The 21193-nt window shown below is 36.4% G+C and overlaps 1 protein-coding gene across 2 annotated transcripts in view; it reads right to left on the bottom strand.

The window, feature by feature from the left end:
• Window positions 1-21193, bottom strand: part of LOC148954519 (sex-lethal homolog) — an 81283-nt gene that overhangs the window by 21345 nt on the left and 38745 nt on the right. For both annotated transcript variants that reach the window (XM_089086563.1, XM_089086564.1), the window contains exons 2-4: window positions 14570-14763; window positions 7416-7591; window positions 435-548 (exon numbers count right to left, since the gene is read on the bottom strand). In XM_089086563.1, the coding sequence (XP_088942689.1) occupies window positions 435-548; window positions 7416-7591; window positions 14570-14746 (467 nt within the window). In that variant the 5' untranslated portion in view covers window positions 14747-14763. The remainder of the gene's footprint in view (window positions 1-434; window positions 549-7415; window positions 7592-14569; window positions 14764-21193) is intronic.

The raw sequence follows: 21193 nt of genomic DNA, 5'->3' as shown, positions 1-21193 counted from the left end.
TTTTGTTATTTAATCTTTCAACTATTTAGAACAAAATGGTTATCTTAAAAATTTTATCGGATGCATTTGGGGAAAAAAGGACTTGGGGGGGGGGGGTGTTGCCCTCCAATCACTTTTGACTCTTAAAAAGGACCCTAGAAATTTCGATTTTCAATCGAATGAACTCCCTCCGAAGTTTATACGAACACTCCTTCCCTGTGAAGTGCCTCTGAAAAAATAAATAAAAAAATAAAACATTGGAGCCATATGGCCTTTACTATATAACGCTATAGTGTTGCCACTGATTCTTGTTCAGAAAGGAGTTTTTTTTATGAATATGGTCATCTAATTCCTCATTTACAATTATATAAAATGAACTAGCGTAATGGAAAATATAGACAAAATAAAACTAAGGTTAAAGCATTGCAAAAGAGAGGAGCAAGATGGCAACCAACCTAATAAATCCAACACCTCTTGAAAGTCCAGTGTTCTTATCACGGAGTAAATTGGACTGAACTATGCTGCCGTATGGCTCAAACAGCTTGGCAAATTCAGAATCCGTCATATTTCTAGAAAAACAAAGCTTTCAATAAGGGCAAGGTTATACTATAGTCTCACTTGTAAATAAAATCGGAATTACGCACGACGACGAGGTCTTACAGGTATGTACCCTGTTCGTAATTTGAGCATGTTCGAGTTAAACACACTCAACTTCCGAGCGCAAAATTTATTGTAGACCAATTAGATTAACAATTTTAAGCACAATTTTTCGAAGTTCGCAAAGATTGAAAATTGGAACTACAGCTCACCTATATGCAATGTGTATTTAACTAACAATACGCAAACAAGGTGTTAGTGGGCAATAGATGAATCACAGAAAAACACACACCCTTAACATATCTTGGCTTCTTCATCAACAGGCGTGGCTTGAACATAACCCCTAAGACTATGCTGCCTTTTTACCATAAAAAAATATAATAATAACAGCATGATAAACGGGGTTAACTTATATTTTACCAAAACTTAAAATATAAGAAGAATTTTTTAAAGTAGCGCAAATCAAACGCATCAAATGAAACCACAATTTTTCAATAAGAAATTTAGCTCAGTTTTCACACAAACACAGACAAAAACAGATCCTTAATTCACTGATTTAAATTTAGGAACAAATTTTATGTTTCAGATTTTATGGTTCAATACGTTCTTTCAAAATCTTGCAGCTAGAAAGGCACTGGACATCGATGGATTTTCAAACACGCGACTGCACGAACTTGCATCGGTGCCTGCACAACCCTTCACCCCCCCCCCCCAGTTCAATCTTTGTCTTTTGTCTGGTGTATTTCCACAAACTTAGAAGAAAAAAACATTACGCTCCTGTATACGAAAGACCCAAACAGTCCCGTTTTAAAAATTGGAGACGGGTTTCAAACCCATTCATTTTTCCCTGTATCATGAAGAAAGTTCTGGTTTATATAATCCCAGCACATTTTGAAGAAACTAACTTGTGGCACCTTGCTCAGCATGGGCTCCGCAAACATCGTTCGCGCAACACGCAACTTTTCGAAGTGATTCATGATTTCCAGTGAATGGTATATGTTTGACTGCATTTATATTGATATTTCCAAAGCACTTGACAAAATATCCATCCCACTTCTAACTAACAAGTGTCAACTGTACGGAACTGACAAAAACTAAAGAATGGATAAGTATTACATTACGCACAGAGCCAAAGAGGTTGCAGTGGGTGATGCTTTGTCAATCACCAATGCCTGTGATAGTGGATTTACGCGAAATAATTGCCTTGGGCCGGTACTCTTCTACCTTTTTATCAATGACTTGTTATATACTGTTAAGATCTAAACTATAGAATCGTTTGCAGATGGTGTGAACACATATTTTTTTTTATTTATTTATTTTTTTATTATTATTATGCTTATACTCCACTTGTACTAATTGTTCTCTTGTAGTTTTGGGTAATAAACGATTGAATTGAATATATCAATAAGACATATATCATCCCAGGTACAGATGTCCACCATACCACCAAAGAATACAGAGACTACAGTTGCCTAGTCTTCCGCTACAACGTGACATAGCTGATCTAAAAAAAACACATTCCATATTTCTAAGAACATTGATAATATTACTCCAACTGACTTATTAGCTTTTATAGAATATTATAGCACCCTTTAACAACGCACAGATTTTACCCGTCATTTCGACAGAAAAAATTAGGCCAAAACTTTTTCAACCGTATGTTCATAATGTACGTTTTCAGCGTTATTTTCAGTTGCCGTTGTTGCTTTTGAACGAACAAACAACTTCGTGAAGTTTAAGCTGTTTGGAATAAATGTATAAAACAGCTTACTCCCCCCCCCCTAGCCCTTTTGGAGAAGCTGAACCAACTTTTCATAAAAGTTGGTTCATAAAAGAAAGGTGACCAACTTTTCATATCCTGGAGATAGTAAAGATTGATTTTCAAGGACATTCTGGAAACACCTATTGTCAAGGATTTTAATTTAGCAAGCTTTAAAAGGTACAGCTTGTTATGGCAGACTTTAACTTCATTTTGGTCCAGGAAATTGAGTCTGAGCTAGAGTCAGTGAATTTTTTTTGTACAACTTCTCCCTGGCTTGCATTTTTTATCACCAAGTAAACATTCCTCTACAGATCCAACTCGAGGATACATGCTCACATTGAAAATAGTATAGTTCCCTTAATAGAAGCTCAAGGTGGCTAACTACTTCCTTGACTAATGTATTTCCGATACTAGTCAACTACACCTAAAGGAATCACTAACAGCCAAAAAGACGAGAAAAAAATATAGACATAAGTTTTTAAGGTTCCCTTTTGTTTTTTCTTTACTTGACATAAGGAGCGATTAAGGGTCTACAAGAGCTTTCGATAGACTTTTGGAAATAGAGGTTATCTTATCTTACAGAAATGCCTATGTTGACAAGCTGTGGTCAACCAGATAAAAAAAAGCGTTTTGTATTGACTAAGTTTTAAATAAAATGCCGAATTTTTTTTTCGCTTGGTCAACCAATCAAACAAAGCTTAGAAAATAGTTTGTTCATATGCAATAGTTGGAATTGAAATACTTTTTAGCGCATAAACACCAAGAGCTTGTTCCGACAAGTCGGGTAAATACCATCACAGACTGGCCAACTAAATGAAGGACAGTCTAATACTTGGTTTTCAACTTAAAAAAAAGCTTCTTAAAAAGTGCTTTATCTCAAAATTCAGTAAGAGCATATAAGAAGTTTTCCTTTCAAAGTTGGTAAAAATTAAAGTTTTTATGATAATTGGAAAAGAAAGCGCGGTAACGACACAATTCTATAGCTATTCAAGGACGAATTTTATGGTAAAACTGCACCATATCTTCATTTTTACTCTTTACTGATATGAATTTCGACACAAACATACAAAATAAAGTAATTGTTTACAAAGGCCATCCCCAAACAAAACGAATGCTCACGTGGGAATAACAATCATAAAAAACAATAATAATGCGGCAATCAACTCCTGAATCTAAGAAACACCACAGTTCTAGCGAGTGAACTACAGAATCTAGTGCAGCAAAAATGTGAACTTGCAAATAAACATTTTATTAATCATTTCCTTAAAGTAAATACTTTATTTGACTAAATGAATGAAAGTTTTACTTGAATTAACATAGTACAACTTATCTACTCTCTTTAAAGGAGCAACTGTGTATGCATTTATGTATTTAATTGTCCAGACTATGAGTCATCTTCTCAGTAGTGACCTTCCCCAGGCCACTCAGCACGTCTCTAGTTAACGCCAATGTGTCAGACCCAGCTGGCACCTGACGTGGTGTGGTAGGTGGAGCGACTCCAGACCATGTCAATGAAAAGAGAATCCGTCTCTTGCAACTTTGCGCAGCAAATAACCTCGCTATCTCAAACACTTTTATTCAAGGGAAGAGGATATATAAACAGAAACGACGGGAAGACCAGTAAGATGATAGATTACGTCATCGTAAGTCAAAGATGGAGATCGTCTATCACTAGCTGCCGAACGTACAGAGGAGCTGAACTAGGCAATACCGATCACAGACTTGAGGGTGCACCTCTCCGTCTATGTTTCAAGAAATATGAGTCAGGTGCTAGAGTTACCCGCTTCAATCTCCACAATCTGCTAGTTAAAGTGGAAGTTTTGTTATAACTATTGTAATAATAAAGATTTACCTTACAATACCTTATTAGATATTCGATATTCATTATTTATGATAATTGAAAAAGGAACGTATTAATTTAGCGTCTGTAAAGGATAAAAGGAAGGAGGAATTGGATTCACGTCATAATTTTTCAGTTCAACTGAAATTGCTGACTTGTCACCCTATGACTTGAAACTAAAGAATAACACGATGATTATGCCAATGCGTAATTCAGATATTTCACAAGACATATCTGAATTATATAGAAACGCAAATAAAGAAAAAATATAACGACTGGGGAAAAGCTGGGAAAGCGTTTTTTGGGATCTATGAAGTCACCCAAAAACTATACATGATTTTAAATGAATCCGAACGGCTAAGGCAAAAGGCATGAAAAATGTCGGAGATAAAGATGCACGAAAATAAAGCACAACAAGCTCTGCAGCTAGAAGACATACGACAAAAAACATCACAGCGAATCTCAAATGAAAATTATGGACAAAGAAATCTGCGTTTAGAAGAGAAGCAACAGCGAGAAGATCAACGAGTCCCAGAAGAATACGAGTCCTATAAAATCAATGATTATTTGATGCATTAACAGGAAGGAGGAATTGAATTAACGTGATAATTTCTTCATTCAATTGAAATTGCTGACTTGACAACAAATGACTTAAAACTAACGCGTTGATTGTACTAGTGCTTTATTAGAGAATCAAATATATAGAAGCCTGTCATATGCCAAGTGTCGGGGCCCAGGCTCCCGGTGCTACATATTAAATTATAACAAGGTAGACAGAGAAATAGAACTCGACAAGTCTCCTTTATCACAAGTAACCTAAAATAACAACAAAATGTAAACTTCTCGAAAAGAGAAAGAAGAAGAAGAGCAAAGATAAAGGGCGGGTGACAGGAGGAAAAACAGTAACAGGATATAAGGATGGCCAAAATCATCAAATAACTTACAGAATACTAGAATAGCCTGCTACTGTAAGCTGAAAGAACCACCTTCATTGAATTCTTTTTATATTTGAGCAGCGATGGTGATTCGCAATGAGAAGAAGTTGATATCTTACACTTAATTACGATCTTTCATTCTTAATAAAAGGGAAAATAAACTTGTTTCTAACTCTTGATAAATGAAAGCGTTGATTTCCAATTAAAAGTTACAGCACATTCAAAAAGTGATGTTTATGTTGTATTTTGAAAGCCATATTCCTAAATTAAAATCGAACATTTGTCATAGATCAAAATTTGTCATTAGTTCTTCATTATTCTTTTAGATCATCGCAGTGTCCACAGCCCACTCCATTCCTGGATCCTAGTTGTTTGTTTCTTATTACAGCATGCAGTATAATAAGAAATAGCAGAACTTCCTCAAATGCTTTGCTAATAACCAATAACACTGTGATTAGTCTGAACAGCTTTTATAAAGCAGTGAATTTCGATACTTTTCAGAATGTTGGATCTGCAGCAGCGGTGATAGTTGGCAGATCTGAATCCCCACTCAATTTACATTTGGAGCAGGAATTCAGAACGCTCGCGAATCAACTGATGATGACAGTGAAACTTAGTCTGCAAAGACCAAGACTCCATCACTCAGCCTACCAACTGAGCTGTGAGACATGGAAGGCTAAAATAAAGCAGTGTTTTACTGGGGTTCAATAAAAAACTGTTGGATGATCCAACGTTATCAAAGGATCCTGTATGTACATTACACTACTCTAGGTTACTCATCACATTCGATAGACAGTTTATTTGGGATATTCCCCAGAACTGGGCCCACACCCCATATATTTTTGCTGTAAAGAGAAATACTTGTATTAATTGTTAAGTAAAAGCAACATAAAATTAAACTGCTCATAAGCTAGAGGGGAAGGATCATGCCTGGATTAAAAATGGGCATACAATCCTTCTGTGTCCTTCTAATTGCTTTTGTCCTGCTTTATATGTATCAAAATACCTTGGTACTACTGATACACCAAGAATTACACAAACAAAATGTTTGTAAGAATTAAGCTGTTTGAAACAGTTTTGAGACCATTTAGGAAATACTTATTTGCAAGATTTCTGAATTCGTGACATCTTCATATTCTTCTTAAGGAGACCCTAGACGATCAATCATTTTGACCAAAATCTACCTTCAATCTGTCAATTCAGGCATGGAAATACCATCTAGGAGCCTATGTTGCGCTTGAGTCAATCGGTTGACGGTGATTGATAAATAGTTTTAATGACTCAAGCGGTTGAAAAGGTTGATTGACCGTCTTATGTCCATTTTAATCAAGCTTTACGTCAGTCACTCGCCAGTAGACATAGAAAACACGTCTCATTTTACCCAACTCAAAGGCTCTTTTTCTTAACTTCAAATTCAGAGCAAGAAAGGACTGGTCAGTGTTATAATACTTTTCACGGATATTTCACGTCATGCACTTTACAGCCCGAATCGAAAATGAGTCTTGATCAAGATTGAAGGGTTGATTGAAGCATGAATGAAGAGCACGTCAACCGATTGAGGGAATCACTTGATAAATCTGCTTGACCATCTAGGGTCTATTCCAGAATAATCAAGACAAGAATGTGTCCCAAGGGGACCTACTCTACCAAGAACTTTACTGAACACTGATTCTTTCAAAATATCTCCAAGACCTTTCAAAAGACTTTATTTTAACACCCTTTCAACTTCATGGCCCCGGTTAATAACTGCTTAGTTACGGACAGATGTCCCCATGGGAGTTAATACCTTAAACCCCAAGTTCAACAATTTTCTTGGTAATTTCATTTCACAATTATATCAAAAGTGGTTGATCTACCGTTATGACAAAACTCGCCCGCCCTGCCCTAAATCAAATAAAATCCGTTTGAACGAGCCTAATCATATTTTTTGACATGACAAACAATCGAGACCAAAATGTCATTGTTCAACATAGGTGCAAACAGGCCAAACCCTTAGAAAGGAAGCGAGAGAAAGGGGAGCATTACGAATGTTCAATTTATATAATAGGTGGACTTAGGATGATTTTAAAAGCTACATTGGCCTGCTATAACTTACAATAAACATTGAGAAATGTTTCATTTTCACTTTCGCTTATACGAGAAGGGAAGCAGTTGTCCTCCCGAAATATTCGTCTTGCTTCATCCAGTATTTTCGTTGGCCTTTAAAACCCATTCTTGATCTTCATTTCTTTCATTTTTATTCTTCAAGGTGGACTTCGCTCCTTCACTGCTAATTAATAAAGAGAAATACAAAATCGCTTACTTGGGAAGAAGTGTGACATAAAGATTGGTATCCTTTCTATCGCCACCAGGAGGACGAGGATACGAAACTTTGATCCTCTTTCCTTGGACTTCCAGTCCATTCAATCCTTCAATCGCCCTTTTGGCATCATCAGGATTAGAGTAGTTAACAAATCCAAATCCATAGCTATAACCAGTCTACAAAGGAAATAAAAACGATTATGTGATCACATCCTATTCAAATAAAGAAGAATAACAGAAATTAGGTCCCTCTTACTAAAGTCATATTACATGCTTACACGAGGATGAGTCATTCTAGAAGACACTACCACAGCCATTAAAAGAACTATTGAACCATATGTTGTATCCTTAGAGGTATGAAATCAGATGACATAAAATATTTATATCTAAAAGCGAATTAAATTTGAAATTGAAGTAAAAAACAATAGAAACTTTAACAGAATCAAATAAATTGAAAATTTTATTTTTCAATAGCAGGAACGTCACGTAATGGAGGGGGGAAGGGGAGTGGACACCCCCTTCTCAATGTTTTCAGCTTGAAGCACCACTTTTCTATTGCTTCGATTTTTTATTAGGTAAATGGGCTGACGGAAATAAATGACGAAAAATCATTGGAAAAACATCAGTTTTTGTCGGTTAGAATGACCAGCTTGTCAATAAGGCCCATTGACCCTTGCCCCCAAATATTTTGGTTAGTGAAACCTCTGCAGGGGAGGTCTTGGCATTAAGGCCTTATAAAGTGTGGTAGAAACTGTGAGCCGTGGGTTACCTTTGCGAAGCAGGACAGGCAACAACAAGTCTTTGTCATAAACTGAAAAGCCTGAGTGTGATGACTTATTTTGGTCAGGATCGCCTTGAGCCAAAAAATTTTGGATCCTATATCCGAATCAGAAGTTACTATAATTATTAGAAGCTTTAACAATTTGTTGTCTTTTCGTCCTGATGCTATTCCAGCAAAGGTTGTAGTTAACTGAAAGAGTTGCATGGATTGCAGTGTGAATTGTTTTACACTGCATTGTAAAGATGCTTGCAATGAGCCTTTTTGGTAATTACGGGTACCTACATTATTTATAAATCTATTTTTTTTTTCGTAAGTTGTTCTAAAGTAAAATCTATAAATGACAGTTTGATTTGTTTTTTTTCTCTTTTTTTCACAGCAACGATTGCTGCGACCGCAGTAGCTGATATGCCACAAAAGTTCAATTACAAAATTACATTGAACCTTTAATATAAAATAGTTCAAACCCCTTTAAAAGAAATCTAAAGTAGTGTTGAGCGATATTCAATATCGATATTGATATATCAATATATCGGAGCAAATATCAATATCGATTATCGAAACGATAAATAAAAGTTCAAATAGGGATAAAATCCTTTTAATAGACAGTGATAATATAACTTCACAAAAATACTAGATATTTCGGTCACATATACAGTGACCGTGAAGTTATTTTGTGAAGTTATATTATCACTGTCTATTAAAAGGATTTTATCCCTATTTGAACTTTTATTTATCGTCATGGAAAGGCAGTGTGGTCTCCGAAATTATCTAGATTATCGAAACGTAAATGTCGATATCGAAAAAGATGTTTGAAATTTTTTTTACTACATTCAACTTTTTCTGTTATTTACCGGTGAACTTCCTGCAGAAGGATGTGCGAAAGCAGAGGATGGCTGGCCCCCAACCCCTCATTCAACTTCCTGGCTGAAGGGCCACGAAACAAATATCAGCACAGCCGGTTCTGACCTTGAGGGTCTAGTCATCATGCTTATTTTTCTTACTTACGTCCTGCAGGAAAGATTCAATATAGAAGTGTTTCGAAAATGGCCGAGAAGGACACCGATGTATTTAATCCTTTGACTCATACATGCTGATACACAGCATACAAACCTGTATTTATAAGTTGGCATAGCTCGTTTCCAAATTCAAAATACGGTTAGTGAGGGTGGACTTTCAAATGTTACTGAGGACCTCCAATGGACTTGACTGTATACAACGCCTTCTAGGCTTATAGGGCTTGCTTAGATCACACCCGGCATGGTTGCTATATATCTCTGCGTTTCATGAAAAAGTATATTTCCACTGACGATCTTCTCCAGAGTACAATAGACAGAGATATGAATTTGGCCTTTCTGGCTACTAAATTTTTATCACTACATACAAGTGCCGTGACAGTTTCTGTGGTTCACCTACGACAGAATCAAACCGGCTGGTGGGGAGTACAGGCCAAAGTTTCTGTAGGCAATGCAATGCATGCTTTGCCAGCAGCCAAATCTATAAAGGCTCTGCATATTTTCAGTAGGGAGTCTTTAATTCCAAGAAAAAACTGATCCATTCAAGTCCAGTTCCAAGCCTGGCGAGTAAATCAAACAGTTGGGCGGTAACGAACCGTAAGTAAGGAGTGACTCGGCCCAATAGTAACCGAAACTCAAAAAAATTGAATTTTGATAACAACAGATTCATGAAAAGCATTGGATTTTTATGCTGGTTCAAAATGTTTGAGGTTCATTACGTTTAATGTACCTATCAAAAGCTCCGAGCTTGAGAAAATGCGCCTGATTTTCGAGAAAGGGGAGAAACACTCCCAAAAAGACAAGGAATTTTAATGAAAAACAAACCATCACATTCAGCATTTTATGGAGCCAAACTGTAAAGGTCCCAACCTCCAATCTGCAAAAACATGGAAGTTTGTATTTTTTGTCAGAAGAAAGATTACGGATACGTGTTAGTTTGCTGGGTTTTTTTCATCAGGGTGATCGTATCAAACCAACGGTCCCAAAATATCGGCAGAGGGCTCGTTCGAACGAAAATTAAAAGTTCTAGTGCCCCTTCAAAATGACCAAAAATACTGGAGGGCAACTAACCCACCTCCCATGGCCTTTTCCCTCGAAGTCATCCGATCAAAATTTTAAGATATCCATTTCGTTCACCATATCTGAAAGATCAAATAAATGTAACTCTAGAGATGATATACCCCCCCCCCAACCTGGGGAAAAGGCTTTTAGTTATGAATTTTGCTTGTTGTGTACGTATGGTATTTTTTTTGTAAGTAGACACACATTTTTCGAGGAGGGAGAATTTCATGGGGGAATTTTTTACGGGGAGGATTTCCCATGGGCAGGGAAGTCTCCGGGGATGAACTTACAAGCGGGAATTTTACATGGGAGAATTTTCCAGAACTATACAAAAATTTCCCTACTTTCTCTTTGCCGATTCAATATTTTCTCTAGAAATGTTCCGGTTAGATTGTCATGACCCTCCACTTTCCTGGGAGAAGAGCTATGTTCCGAGGAAATTGTCCGGGGGAAATTTTCAGAAAAGTTAAAACTATCTGGGAATTTTTTCGTGGGAGGGAGGGATATCCCGCAGGAGAAATTCGTCATGGGGAAATTTTCTGCGAGAGAAACTTTCCATTGGGAGGATAGAATTTCCATGAAGAATTTCCGGCCAAGGGGTTTTTCCGGCATGATTCGAAAATAAATTAGAAATTCAATGAAAAACAAGTCTTTTTTTTTCAAATGAAAGTAAGCTAAAGAGAATTTTCTTGGTGACTGTCCAGAAGAAAATTTCTGGGCTGAATTATAAGCAGGGATGAGTTTATCGTGGGCGGGGGGAGGAGATTTTACGCGGGCTGAATCTTATATCGAGGAATTTTCGTGGGGGGGGAATTTTACAAAGAGGATAGAGGTAGATTTCCTGGCATTGTTGGAAAACCATTAAAAATTAAATAAAAAATAAGTTTTATTCAACTGAAACTAGGGAGCCATCTTGAAACTTAAAGCGAAAAGAAATCATACCGCATACGAGCGGAGATACCCCCTCCTCGATGCCTTGCTCTATACGCTAAAGTTTAACTTTTTGCCCAGATTCTTAAAGACAACTCCTGAAACACAAGGGTCGTTTAATTAGAATAAAAAAGTTTCTTAAATACTAAAAAAAAACATAAACGAGGGGCATCCCTCTCATATATGCAATAACTTTCGTTCGTTTTGAGTTCTAATGCTGATCCTTAATTTCATTAAAAAAAACTTTTTTTTTAATTTAATCACTAAAAGGCAGAATCAATTCTCAGGGGAAAATATTGACATGTTGCTGGTTTTGAATAGCCAAAAATAGCCAGTAGGTCATCTTTCTTTATACTGAAACCGACTAATTTCAAATCTGGATTTCTATAATACTGATTAATGTAATCGAAGTTGTTTTTATTGTTTGATTTTATATTACTCAAAGTTCTTAAAAAAGTTGTGAATAAGCTTTAATTACAATTTTTGTATTAAACTTTTACAAAGCTAGGAGTTAATCTGAACAAAAAAAACTAATGAGTTGGTGAAGAGAGGTAACGCTAGCTTACAAATGTTAAAATTAATGACAAAATTTCGCGTTCCACCAACCCATCTTTTAAGAATTTACTGTACTTTTATTAGACCGCTTTTGGATTATGCTGCTCCAGTGTGGCATTTCGGCTTAACTCTGGAACAATCTAATTGCATCGAAAGAATCCAGAAACGTGCTCTTGTTATAATTTCCCGTGGACCTGAAATTCCGTATTCTGAACTATTAGTTAAATTTGAGTTGGTTTCGCTGGAGCGAAGGAAGCTGAAGCTGAGTATGGATTTCGGCACAAAATGCCTTGATAATAATAAAAACCAACAAAGAGAAAAATCTCAAAAAAAAAAACAAACAAACGAGACTGTGGCCAGTGGAGAGAAAAGAAAACAACAAATGCAAAACAATGCGGATATCTTGCCTGTATCAAAACAAGGCGCATTCGCCATGACATAAACGCAAGAAGAACAGGATAAAAAAAAAACAAGATAAAACTAAAAAAAAATAAAACCACCCCCAAAAAAAAAAAAAAAAATGTACAATTGTCGCAAACTGATCCAGGTAAGAAAAATATGCTAATATAGAGTTACTTCAGTGAGGACACTAGAATAACGGAGAAAAAATAAAAAACTGGAAATTTCTTTAATTGCTCCATTGTGAAATAATTCCTTTATTTGCTACTATTGAAGCACATCGTTTTGGTCTAGCAAGAAAAATAGTCCCCTGGTTATTTTCTCAAATATTAACTCCCTTATTGACTGTTGATTCACTCTTTATAAGGTTATCATAAATTGGGTCATTATTTAAATTACCTGTGTCCCTATTTATTGAAAGGTTAGCAAACATATGTTTTTTAATTTCTTTGGCTTCCCTCGCCGATTGAGTGTAACCTTTATCATTTGAAATAGCTAAGGCTTCATCAAATTTTACAAAATGATCTGGTTGACGCCTAATATGCTCTGCTAAAGCTGAAACGAAAGTTTCTGGAGGCTTGCTTAATTGTAGGGTTTTTTCTATTGAGTTTCGGTGTTCAATAAACCTTTCAACAAATTGTTGGTGAGTCCTACCAATATAGAACTTCCCACAAGAATTTTATACACCCCACTTACTAAATTTCCCCGAGTTAAATCCTTACCAGAACTAAAAAAACTACCCATTGGCCTCAACGATTGGAAACATGTATCAAAACCAAATTTACGTAAAACCCGTGAAAGTCTCTCACCCAAACCAGGTACATATGGTAATGAAATGAAACTTTTTGATACAACTAAATCTAAAGACTGAGAAACCCCAATAACCCTACTATCATGTTTAACCCGTCTATTTTCCATATGTACCTGGTTTGGGTGAGAAACTTTCACGGGTTTTACGTAAATTTGGTATTGATACATGTTTCCAATCGTTGAGGCCAATGGGTATTTTTTTTTAGTTCTGGCAAGGATTTAACTCGGGGAAATTTAGTAAGTGGGGTGTATAAAATTCATCACTTAGACACAAAATTTTGTCCATTTTGGATATTGTACTATTAGACAGCCTGACATTGAACATTTCCTCCTGATGCCATACATTATATCTGATGTTAGATTGCTTAGCTCTATAAACTTAGAATCAGTAAGAATTAATATGAGATTTACCTGTAGTTGAAAATTTCCTCAAATGAATCATACAAAGTAGAAAACTGTCAAGTATGCTACAGTGAAGAGGTGAAATAAAAGGTTATTAGAAAGTTTCCATTACCAAACGTTGCACTTCATTCAAACATGACTGCTACAGCTAGTGGTGTAATCTACATACATAAAGAAGGGGAAGACGAAGTATGGCTCATAACCTGTGGATTTGGCAACTTTCATCAAACGTGTTTTTTTTTTGGTTTTTTTTTTTGATCATTTTAAGGCGAGAATGTCTTTTTTTGTCATAAATGAAAAGAAACACAAACAAAGCTAGTAAATAACTTATAAAGAAACTTACCTTTTATTTCGCAGAGAAAAAAGAAGAAAAAAAGAGAAGGAAACTAAACAGTATTAGTTAAAAAATATGTTGAATCATAAAAAGACTAAAAATAGAGAACAAGAAAACAAATAGTGTTGTTTCACCAGAAAATCAGATTTTTTGATACTACATTATTTACCCTTATTATGCCTTTTTAGTCTTCTTTTTTTATGATGCCCGCACTATCAAGGAAAATTTTATAATCCTGTATAATAACTGAGATGGTTTTAGATTTTTATCCTACTTCTTTTTTAGGCATTTAGCACTATCAAAAATAAATCAATCACCTTACATAATAACTCAGATGCTAATGTTTTGTTTACCGGAGTAAAAATGCATTGGAAGTTTCTAATACTCTTTATTATAAACGCTTATTTATAGTTACATTCTGCATCAACAATCTTTCTCGCGTCTGCTATCAGATATATGTCACCATGGCAACTGGCTTCTTTATCAAACTAACCACAGACAAAAAGAACTTAAAACCTATTTGAAGTCGAGCTTTTCCTCTGACGCCCAATATAGAATCTTTGGTTAGAGATTCGCATATCAAAATTTCGATGCACGAATAAATTATTGAAATTTCGATACGAATTTGATAGAAATCAATATGTTTTTTTGAAATTTCACTCTATAGAATCTTTGGTTACCATTAAAATTAATAATATTTTGAAACAAAATGTATCCCTTAGGATTTATTTAATCCTATAGGCTGGCATTTTGATCACTCATTTTTGGAACAAGCAAGAATAATACAACGGTAAAGGTGGTTCGTGGCTTACCCTAACTTAAAAAAAAACAGAGAAAAAAACTTAAATAAAATTGAAACAAAATCTAACCTTCGTATTTCTCATAACTTTTACATTTGTAACTTCACCAATAGAAGAAAAAATTCTATGTAAGTCAGCATCAACAAATGTGGGTGGTACATAGTTGATAATCAAATTAGTTTTTGCATTAGGATCTTCAATTTCCTGAGTTGTAGGTCCATTTGTATCACCATAAGTAGCCATCATTGTATACTTCAAGGCTCCTTATGAAATAAATTAAAAAAAAAATTGTCTCCGTCAGCAACAATAAAAATAAGGAAATAAAACTTTACCATACATATAAATGACATAAAATAACATTGTAAAAAAAAAGATTAATGAAATGTTGTCAAAAGGAGGAATGGCAGCAGTGATGTATTTAGGATTTCCATTTGGGCGGGGCCCAGGAGCTAAAAACTACCCAAAGTTCAGAAACTTACCAGCAGCTAAGTATATTGCCGTCATGGTCCCCCTTTTGAGCTTATTTACTACTATGCTACTAAACAAAGATAAATAATAAGTTCAATTAACCAAACTAAAGAGCTCTAATCTTGCTTATCTTAGAATCAGATACAAAACAACATAAGCACCGTAAAAACTTCTTATATTTTGATCCGTGTTGATTTCCTCCAGAAGTCGCTTAGAAACATTAGCAATATCCACCTTGACATTGCAATGTGTTCAAGACCATTCAACTTGCCCTTTCCTGTCTGATTTCGGAGGTATGTTTAAGCTGATTTAGTGCGTTAAATAAAGGCTCTGCAGATGTCGTGGTAAGGGGGAGAATACCATCAAAAGTGAATGTATAGTTGGAAAAAAGCAGTCATCGCATGTACCATGAGTTTCAGAAACTTTATTAGGATGATGCGACTCGTCTATAGACCTACATTTGACGTGTCAGACAGATAGCTCGGCAAGGAGGCTAGTCTCAGAGAAACAGAACTGGTTATATTTTAGCAGTTTCATCACATCCATGGCTAATACAGCATCAACAAAAAACAAGGGAACAGAAGGTGGGTTTGAAATGCTGTAGCTCAGTGGTTAAGAAAGCACAGATCGAGTTCTTCACATAGTTGCTATGTGACGAAAAGACAAAGTCTTTGTAAAAAAAAAGTGTCTGAAGAGGAGAACCACCGATGTTGGCGTCTTGGTATTGAGGCGGGTGTCCCAACACTTTCAGCTGTCTGGGCTGCTATCGTACCAACCGGACATGCCACTACATCTATCAAAGCCAATTCCAACTAACTTGCTCATGTCTAATCCAAGCTCTAAGCAAAGTCGAATAATCTACTTTGCAAGGTCTATGCCAGTGAAGTCATTCGTCAGTGTTGAAACGTAAAAAACATTTTTGGTCTATTTGATGATCATCATAGGAACAGACAACACGAATAGGCTAAATTTTTGAAATTACATTACTCGTCTCATCAGCCAATATAAAATTAACTTATTTGCAATTTTTGACAATGCCTACACTATCGACGATATCATTCTGCACTAGATGAGATGCATATTTCGGGCTTTTAGCGGATGATTCGAAACACCCTCACAATTTTGTGGTTCCGCAATCCATTCAATCTTAACAAAACTCTGAATACCCCTTCATTTTCAACGCTTTTTGTAAGTAGATTACTTTTTTCACAAAAACCCCATAGGACTAGTTCATGATAACCACAAAATAGAACAGCCTCAACATTTGGTCTTAACATTTCTTGGTGTTAAATTCTTTGCTAGTGATCTTCCAAATTCGATTGCTGGTCAAATGGAAGGTTTTTTCGTCTTGTATTTTCATAAACATCATAGGTTTTTGTACTGCAGTAACATGATACTGTCTTTCATCAACATAAATGAAGCCAGCAAGAGCATATTTAAGGTCAGTATATGGATTCAAAACTAAGCTTTCAAGCGTGTGATGTCAGCCTTTACTGGTCTCAGATTCACAAATAGGAAGCAGTGTTTATAGAACAAAGAAAAGACAAAGTCTTTGTAAAAAAAAAAGTGTCTGAAGAGGAGAACCACCGATGTTGGCGTCTTGGTATTGAGGCGGGTGTCCCAACACTTTCAGCTGTCTGGGCTGCTATCGTACCAACCGGACATGCTAATACTTCTATCAAAGCCAATTCCAACTAAGTTGCTCATGTCTAATCCAAACTCTAAGCAGAGTCTAATAATCTGCTTTGCAAGGCCTATGCCAGTGAAGTCATTCGTCAGTGTTGAAACGTAAAAAACATTTTTGGTCTATTTGATGATCATCATAGGAACAGACAACACGAATAAGCTAAATTTTTGAAATTACATCACTCGTCTCATCAGCCAATATAAAATTAACTTATTTGCAATTTTTGACAATGCCTACACTATCGACGATATCATTCTGCACTAGATGAGATGCATATTTCGGGCTTTTAGCGGATGATTCGAAACACCCTCACAATTTTGTGGTTCCGCAATCCATTCAATCTTAACAAAACTCTGAATACCCCTTCATTTTCAACACTTTTAGTAAGGAGATAACTTTTTTCACAAAAACCCCATAGGGCTAGTTCATGATAACCACAAAATAGAACAGCCTCAACATTTGGTCTTAACATTTCTTGGTGTTAAATTCTTTGCTAGTGATCTTCCAAATTCGATTGCTGGTCAAATGGAAGGTTTTTTCGTCTTGTATTTTCATAAACATCATAGGTTTTTGTACTGCAGTAACATGATACTGTCTTTCATCAACATAAATGAAGCCAGCAAGAGCATATTTAAGGTCAGTATATGGATTCAAAACTAAGCTTTCAAGCGTGTGATGTGAGCCTTTACTGGTCTCAGATTCACAAATAGGAAGCAGTGTTTATAGAACGCACCTTCTTTGAAGGGTTGGACACCACCAATGAATACTTTTGGAGCCATGCACTTTGAAAACGACGAAGTGTTGTCACTATACCTTCGACATTCCGATTAACTATTTCAGGAAATTCATAACCCTTTCCTGGTTTCCAGTTCTAACACATTCAGTCCAACTTTCAAGAATCAGAAATCTAGTTACGGTTACCAAACAACTCCAGGTTAAAAAAATGGGAAAATAGAACAAGTTCTCAGAAGATAGGGGACAAAAACGCAACTGAGGTCGTCAAACAATCCGTTCTTGCATACGTTTGGCTCATCAACAATCCTCTTCTCTTATTAAACATGGATTTTATGGCACATATTGTTGGCTAAAACGAGCAAAAATCATATAAGCTGCTTTTTTCAGTTTGAGGTATGAGATTATAAAGTTTGTAATAAAGCAGCCACTGTAGGTCTAGTTTTTGTATCCTTCTTCATTTCACCCCATCTTTCCCAAGAAATTTAAGAACCCTCCCCATTCTATGTTTTCTTATTTTGAGGGAAAAAAGACTAGATAAACGATCAATGTATTCATACCCTAAAACTACAAATTAGAAAAAAACACTTAAAAAAAAACTACTCTGCTATGCAGCATAGCTTCTCTAATAGAACTTCGTAGCTTCTCCGAGGTATGAAAGAAAGTTAGTGTATTACCCCGGGTAGGATTTAAAAGTAAACCATTCTATTAGACGTTGAAGTGAAATAAGGTATTTAGACCATTGTGGTGGTTTTCATGTTGGCCAACATAGTTGACAATAATTGTATATATACACCCTATAGAAGACTTATCTGGACAGTTAGCGTCAATTCAATGTTGTAATAGGGCTAATCTGGTTCATTCTTAACGTTCAATCTTTCTCGGGCATTTAAAAACATGAAAAAAGGGAAATGATGTATGAAGCTGCAATAAAAAAGGTAATTCATTAATAGTCCCTTTGACTGGAATGGTTTTGCCAAGAATGAGAATAGCTGAGTACCTTCTATCATTGCCTCAACAGCTGAAAAAAATGGGAGCCAAAGCACCATCTTCGTCAGCTCAACGCAATGTTTTTGAAAATAAAATGATATAAAGACTGTAGACAGTTTCTCTTTGCCATAACGATACCTGTCAATGTATATTGTGCTTTCTTTTTTAATATCCCTGAGTCATGTTGGGTCAAATACTAGCAAAATAGCTTACACAACTTTCAACCCAAATAAACGTAATCACAATAAGCATGAAATAAGACTTGTTGGAGACTCAAGCAAAGGGATGGAATGATAGAGGGAATGACAATACTTGACTAAGGACATGTGAGAGATCTTAAAATTTTAGTATCTAGACCTAGACAGATATATAAAAGATCTGTTAAGGGGAGAAATTTTAATGCTGTGCAGCACTTCCAAAGTATTATCAAAGCATCAGAGGCAACGCTAAAGCGTTGCCTATAGTAAAGGCCATACGGCTCCAATGTTTTATTATGTATTTATTATTTTTTTCCCAGAGGCACTTCATATGGAAGTGGTCGTCGTAGAAACTTCAAAAGGGGCTCATTCGATTGGGAATCGAGAGTTCTAGTGCCTTTTTAAGGGTTAAAAGTGATTGGAAAGCAACTAACACCTTTTCCACACCCACCAATTCCCCAAACACATCCAATCAAAATTTTGAGACAACCATTTTGTTCAGCGTAGTTGATTTCGAGATAGATATTATGTTTTTGGGGAGGACGCTCCCCCCAACCCTCAGGGCGAGGGTTGTAAGGGGGCAAGGGTATCGTAGAAACTTCAAAAAGGACTCGTTCAATTGAAAATTCAAAGGGCTAGTGCCCTTTTAAATAGTCGAAAGTGATTGGAGGGAAACTACCCCCCCCCCCTCTCACGCTCAACTTTTCCCCAAACACATCTAATCAAAACATTGAGATAGCCATTTTGTTTAACGTAGTTGAAAATTCAGGAAATTAGGTTTTTGAGGATAACCACCCCCCCACCCCCACCCGAGCCCTCCGGGCAAGGGTTGTAAGTTATGACTGGGGGCATATAAGGTTCTTATAGAAAGAACTATTATAAACACAAAAAAGACGATTCAGTTGACTGAAAATTGAAATTGTTAATGCCCTTTTTAATAGTTGTCAGTAACTGTATAGCAACCATCACTCTACTTTAGCAAGCTGATTTGCCAAACAAATCCAATCAGGCTTGATGGACAGCACTTTTTCTTAGCACTATTGAAAGTTCTGGACATTGTAGGTTTGAACAGGATACTCCTCCCACAGTCTTCAGGACAAGGGTTATAAGTTATGCCCTGGGGGCATATATGGTTCTTATGGAAGGAAGGCTCGTATAAACTTCAGAGAGGGTTCATTTGAATGGAAATTGAAAGTTCTAGTTCACTGTTTAAGCTTCAAAAGATATTGGAGGGTAACCAGCTTGCCACCCCCCAAACCCTGTTTTTCCCAAATTTATCCAATAAAAATTTTAAGATATCTATTTTGTTAAAAATAGTTCAAACTTAACATAACAAAAATTCCGGTGTCGACACAACCCCCCCAGGGCCTGGGGGCAGGTGTTGTAAGTTATGCCCTGGGGCATATATGGATCTTATGGAAGGGATGCTTGTATTAACTTCAAAGATGGCTCATTTGATTGGAAATTTAAAGTTCTAGTTCACTTTTTAAGAGTCAAAAGAGATTGGAGGGCACCTAGCCTCCCGCCCCCCTCCACACTTTTTTCCTCAAACACATCCGATGAAAACTTTGAGATAGCCCTTTTTTTAAAATAGTTCAAAGACCATAGAACGAAAACTCCGGGGTTGACATAGCCCTCCAGGTCCCGAGGGCAGGCGTTGTAAGTTATGCCCTGGGGGAATATGGTTCTTATTGAAGGGATGGTCGTAAAAACTTCAGAGAGGGCTCTTTTGATTGGAAATTGAAAATTCTAGTTCAGTTTTTTAGATTCAAAAGAGATTAAAGGGCAGCTAACCCCCCATGCCGCTGTTTCCCCAAATGCATCCAATAAAAATTTTGAGATAGCCATTAAGTTAAAAATTGCTCAAAAGTCAGATAACAAAAACTCAGGTGTCATCAAAACCCCCCAGGGCCCCGCGGCAGGTATTGTAAGTTATGCCCTGGGGCATATATGGTTCTTATGAAAGGGATGCTCGCATAAACTTCAGAGAGGGCTCATTTGATGGGAAATTGAAAGTTCGAGCTCACTTTTTAATTGTCAAAAGAGATCTGAGGACAGCTACCCCCCTCCCCTCACACCTTCTTTTTCCAAACCCATCTGATGAAAATTTTGAGATAGACATTTTTTTTATAATAGTTCAAAGGCCAGATAAGAAAAACACCGGTGTCAATACAACCCCCCAGAGCCCAGGGGAAGGCGTTCAAAGTTATGCCCTAAGGGCATGTATGGTTCTTATGAAAGGGATGCTCGTATAAACTTCATAGAGGGCTCATTTGATTAGAAACTGAAAGTTCTAGTACACTTTTCAAGAGTCAAGAGAGTTAAGAGCAACTAGCCCCCCTCAAGCCCTTTTTTCTCCAAACCCATCCGCTACAAATTTTGTGATAGTCAGTTTTTTGGAAATTGTTCAAAAATTAGATAACAACCCCCCCCCCCAGGCCCGGCGGATAGTCGTTGTAAGTGTTGTCCTGGAGGTGTGTATGGTTCTTATGAAAGGGATGCTCGTATAAACTTCAGAGGGGCTCATTTGATTGGAAATTTAAAGTTCTAGTTCAATTTTTAAAAGTCAAAACATATCCGAGGGCAACTGTCCCCCCCCCATACACCCTTTTTTCCCGA

The sequence above is a fragment of the Artemia sp. Qi Xiang Cuo genome, chromosome 3, assembly GCF_049724085.1.
Source record: "Artemia sp. Qi Xiang Cuo chromosome 3, ASM4972408v1, whole genome shotgun sequence".
In the NCBI taxonomy this organism is placed as follows: Eukaryota; Metazoa; Arthropoda; class Branchiopoda; order Anostraca; family Artemiidae; genus Artemia; species Artemia sp. Qi Xiang Cuo.
The sequence above is the reverse complement of the archived record's forward strand: the minus strand, read 5'-3'. Positions and strand labels throughout refer to the sequence as shown.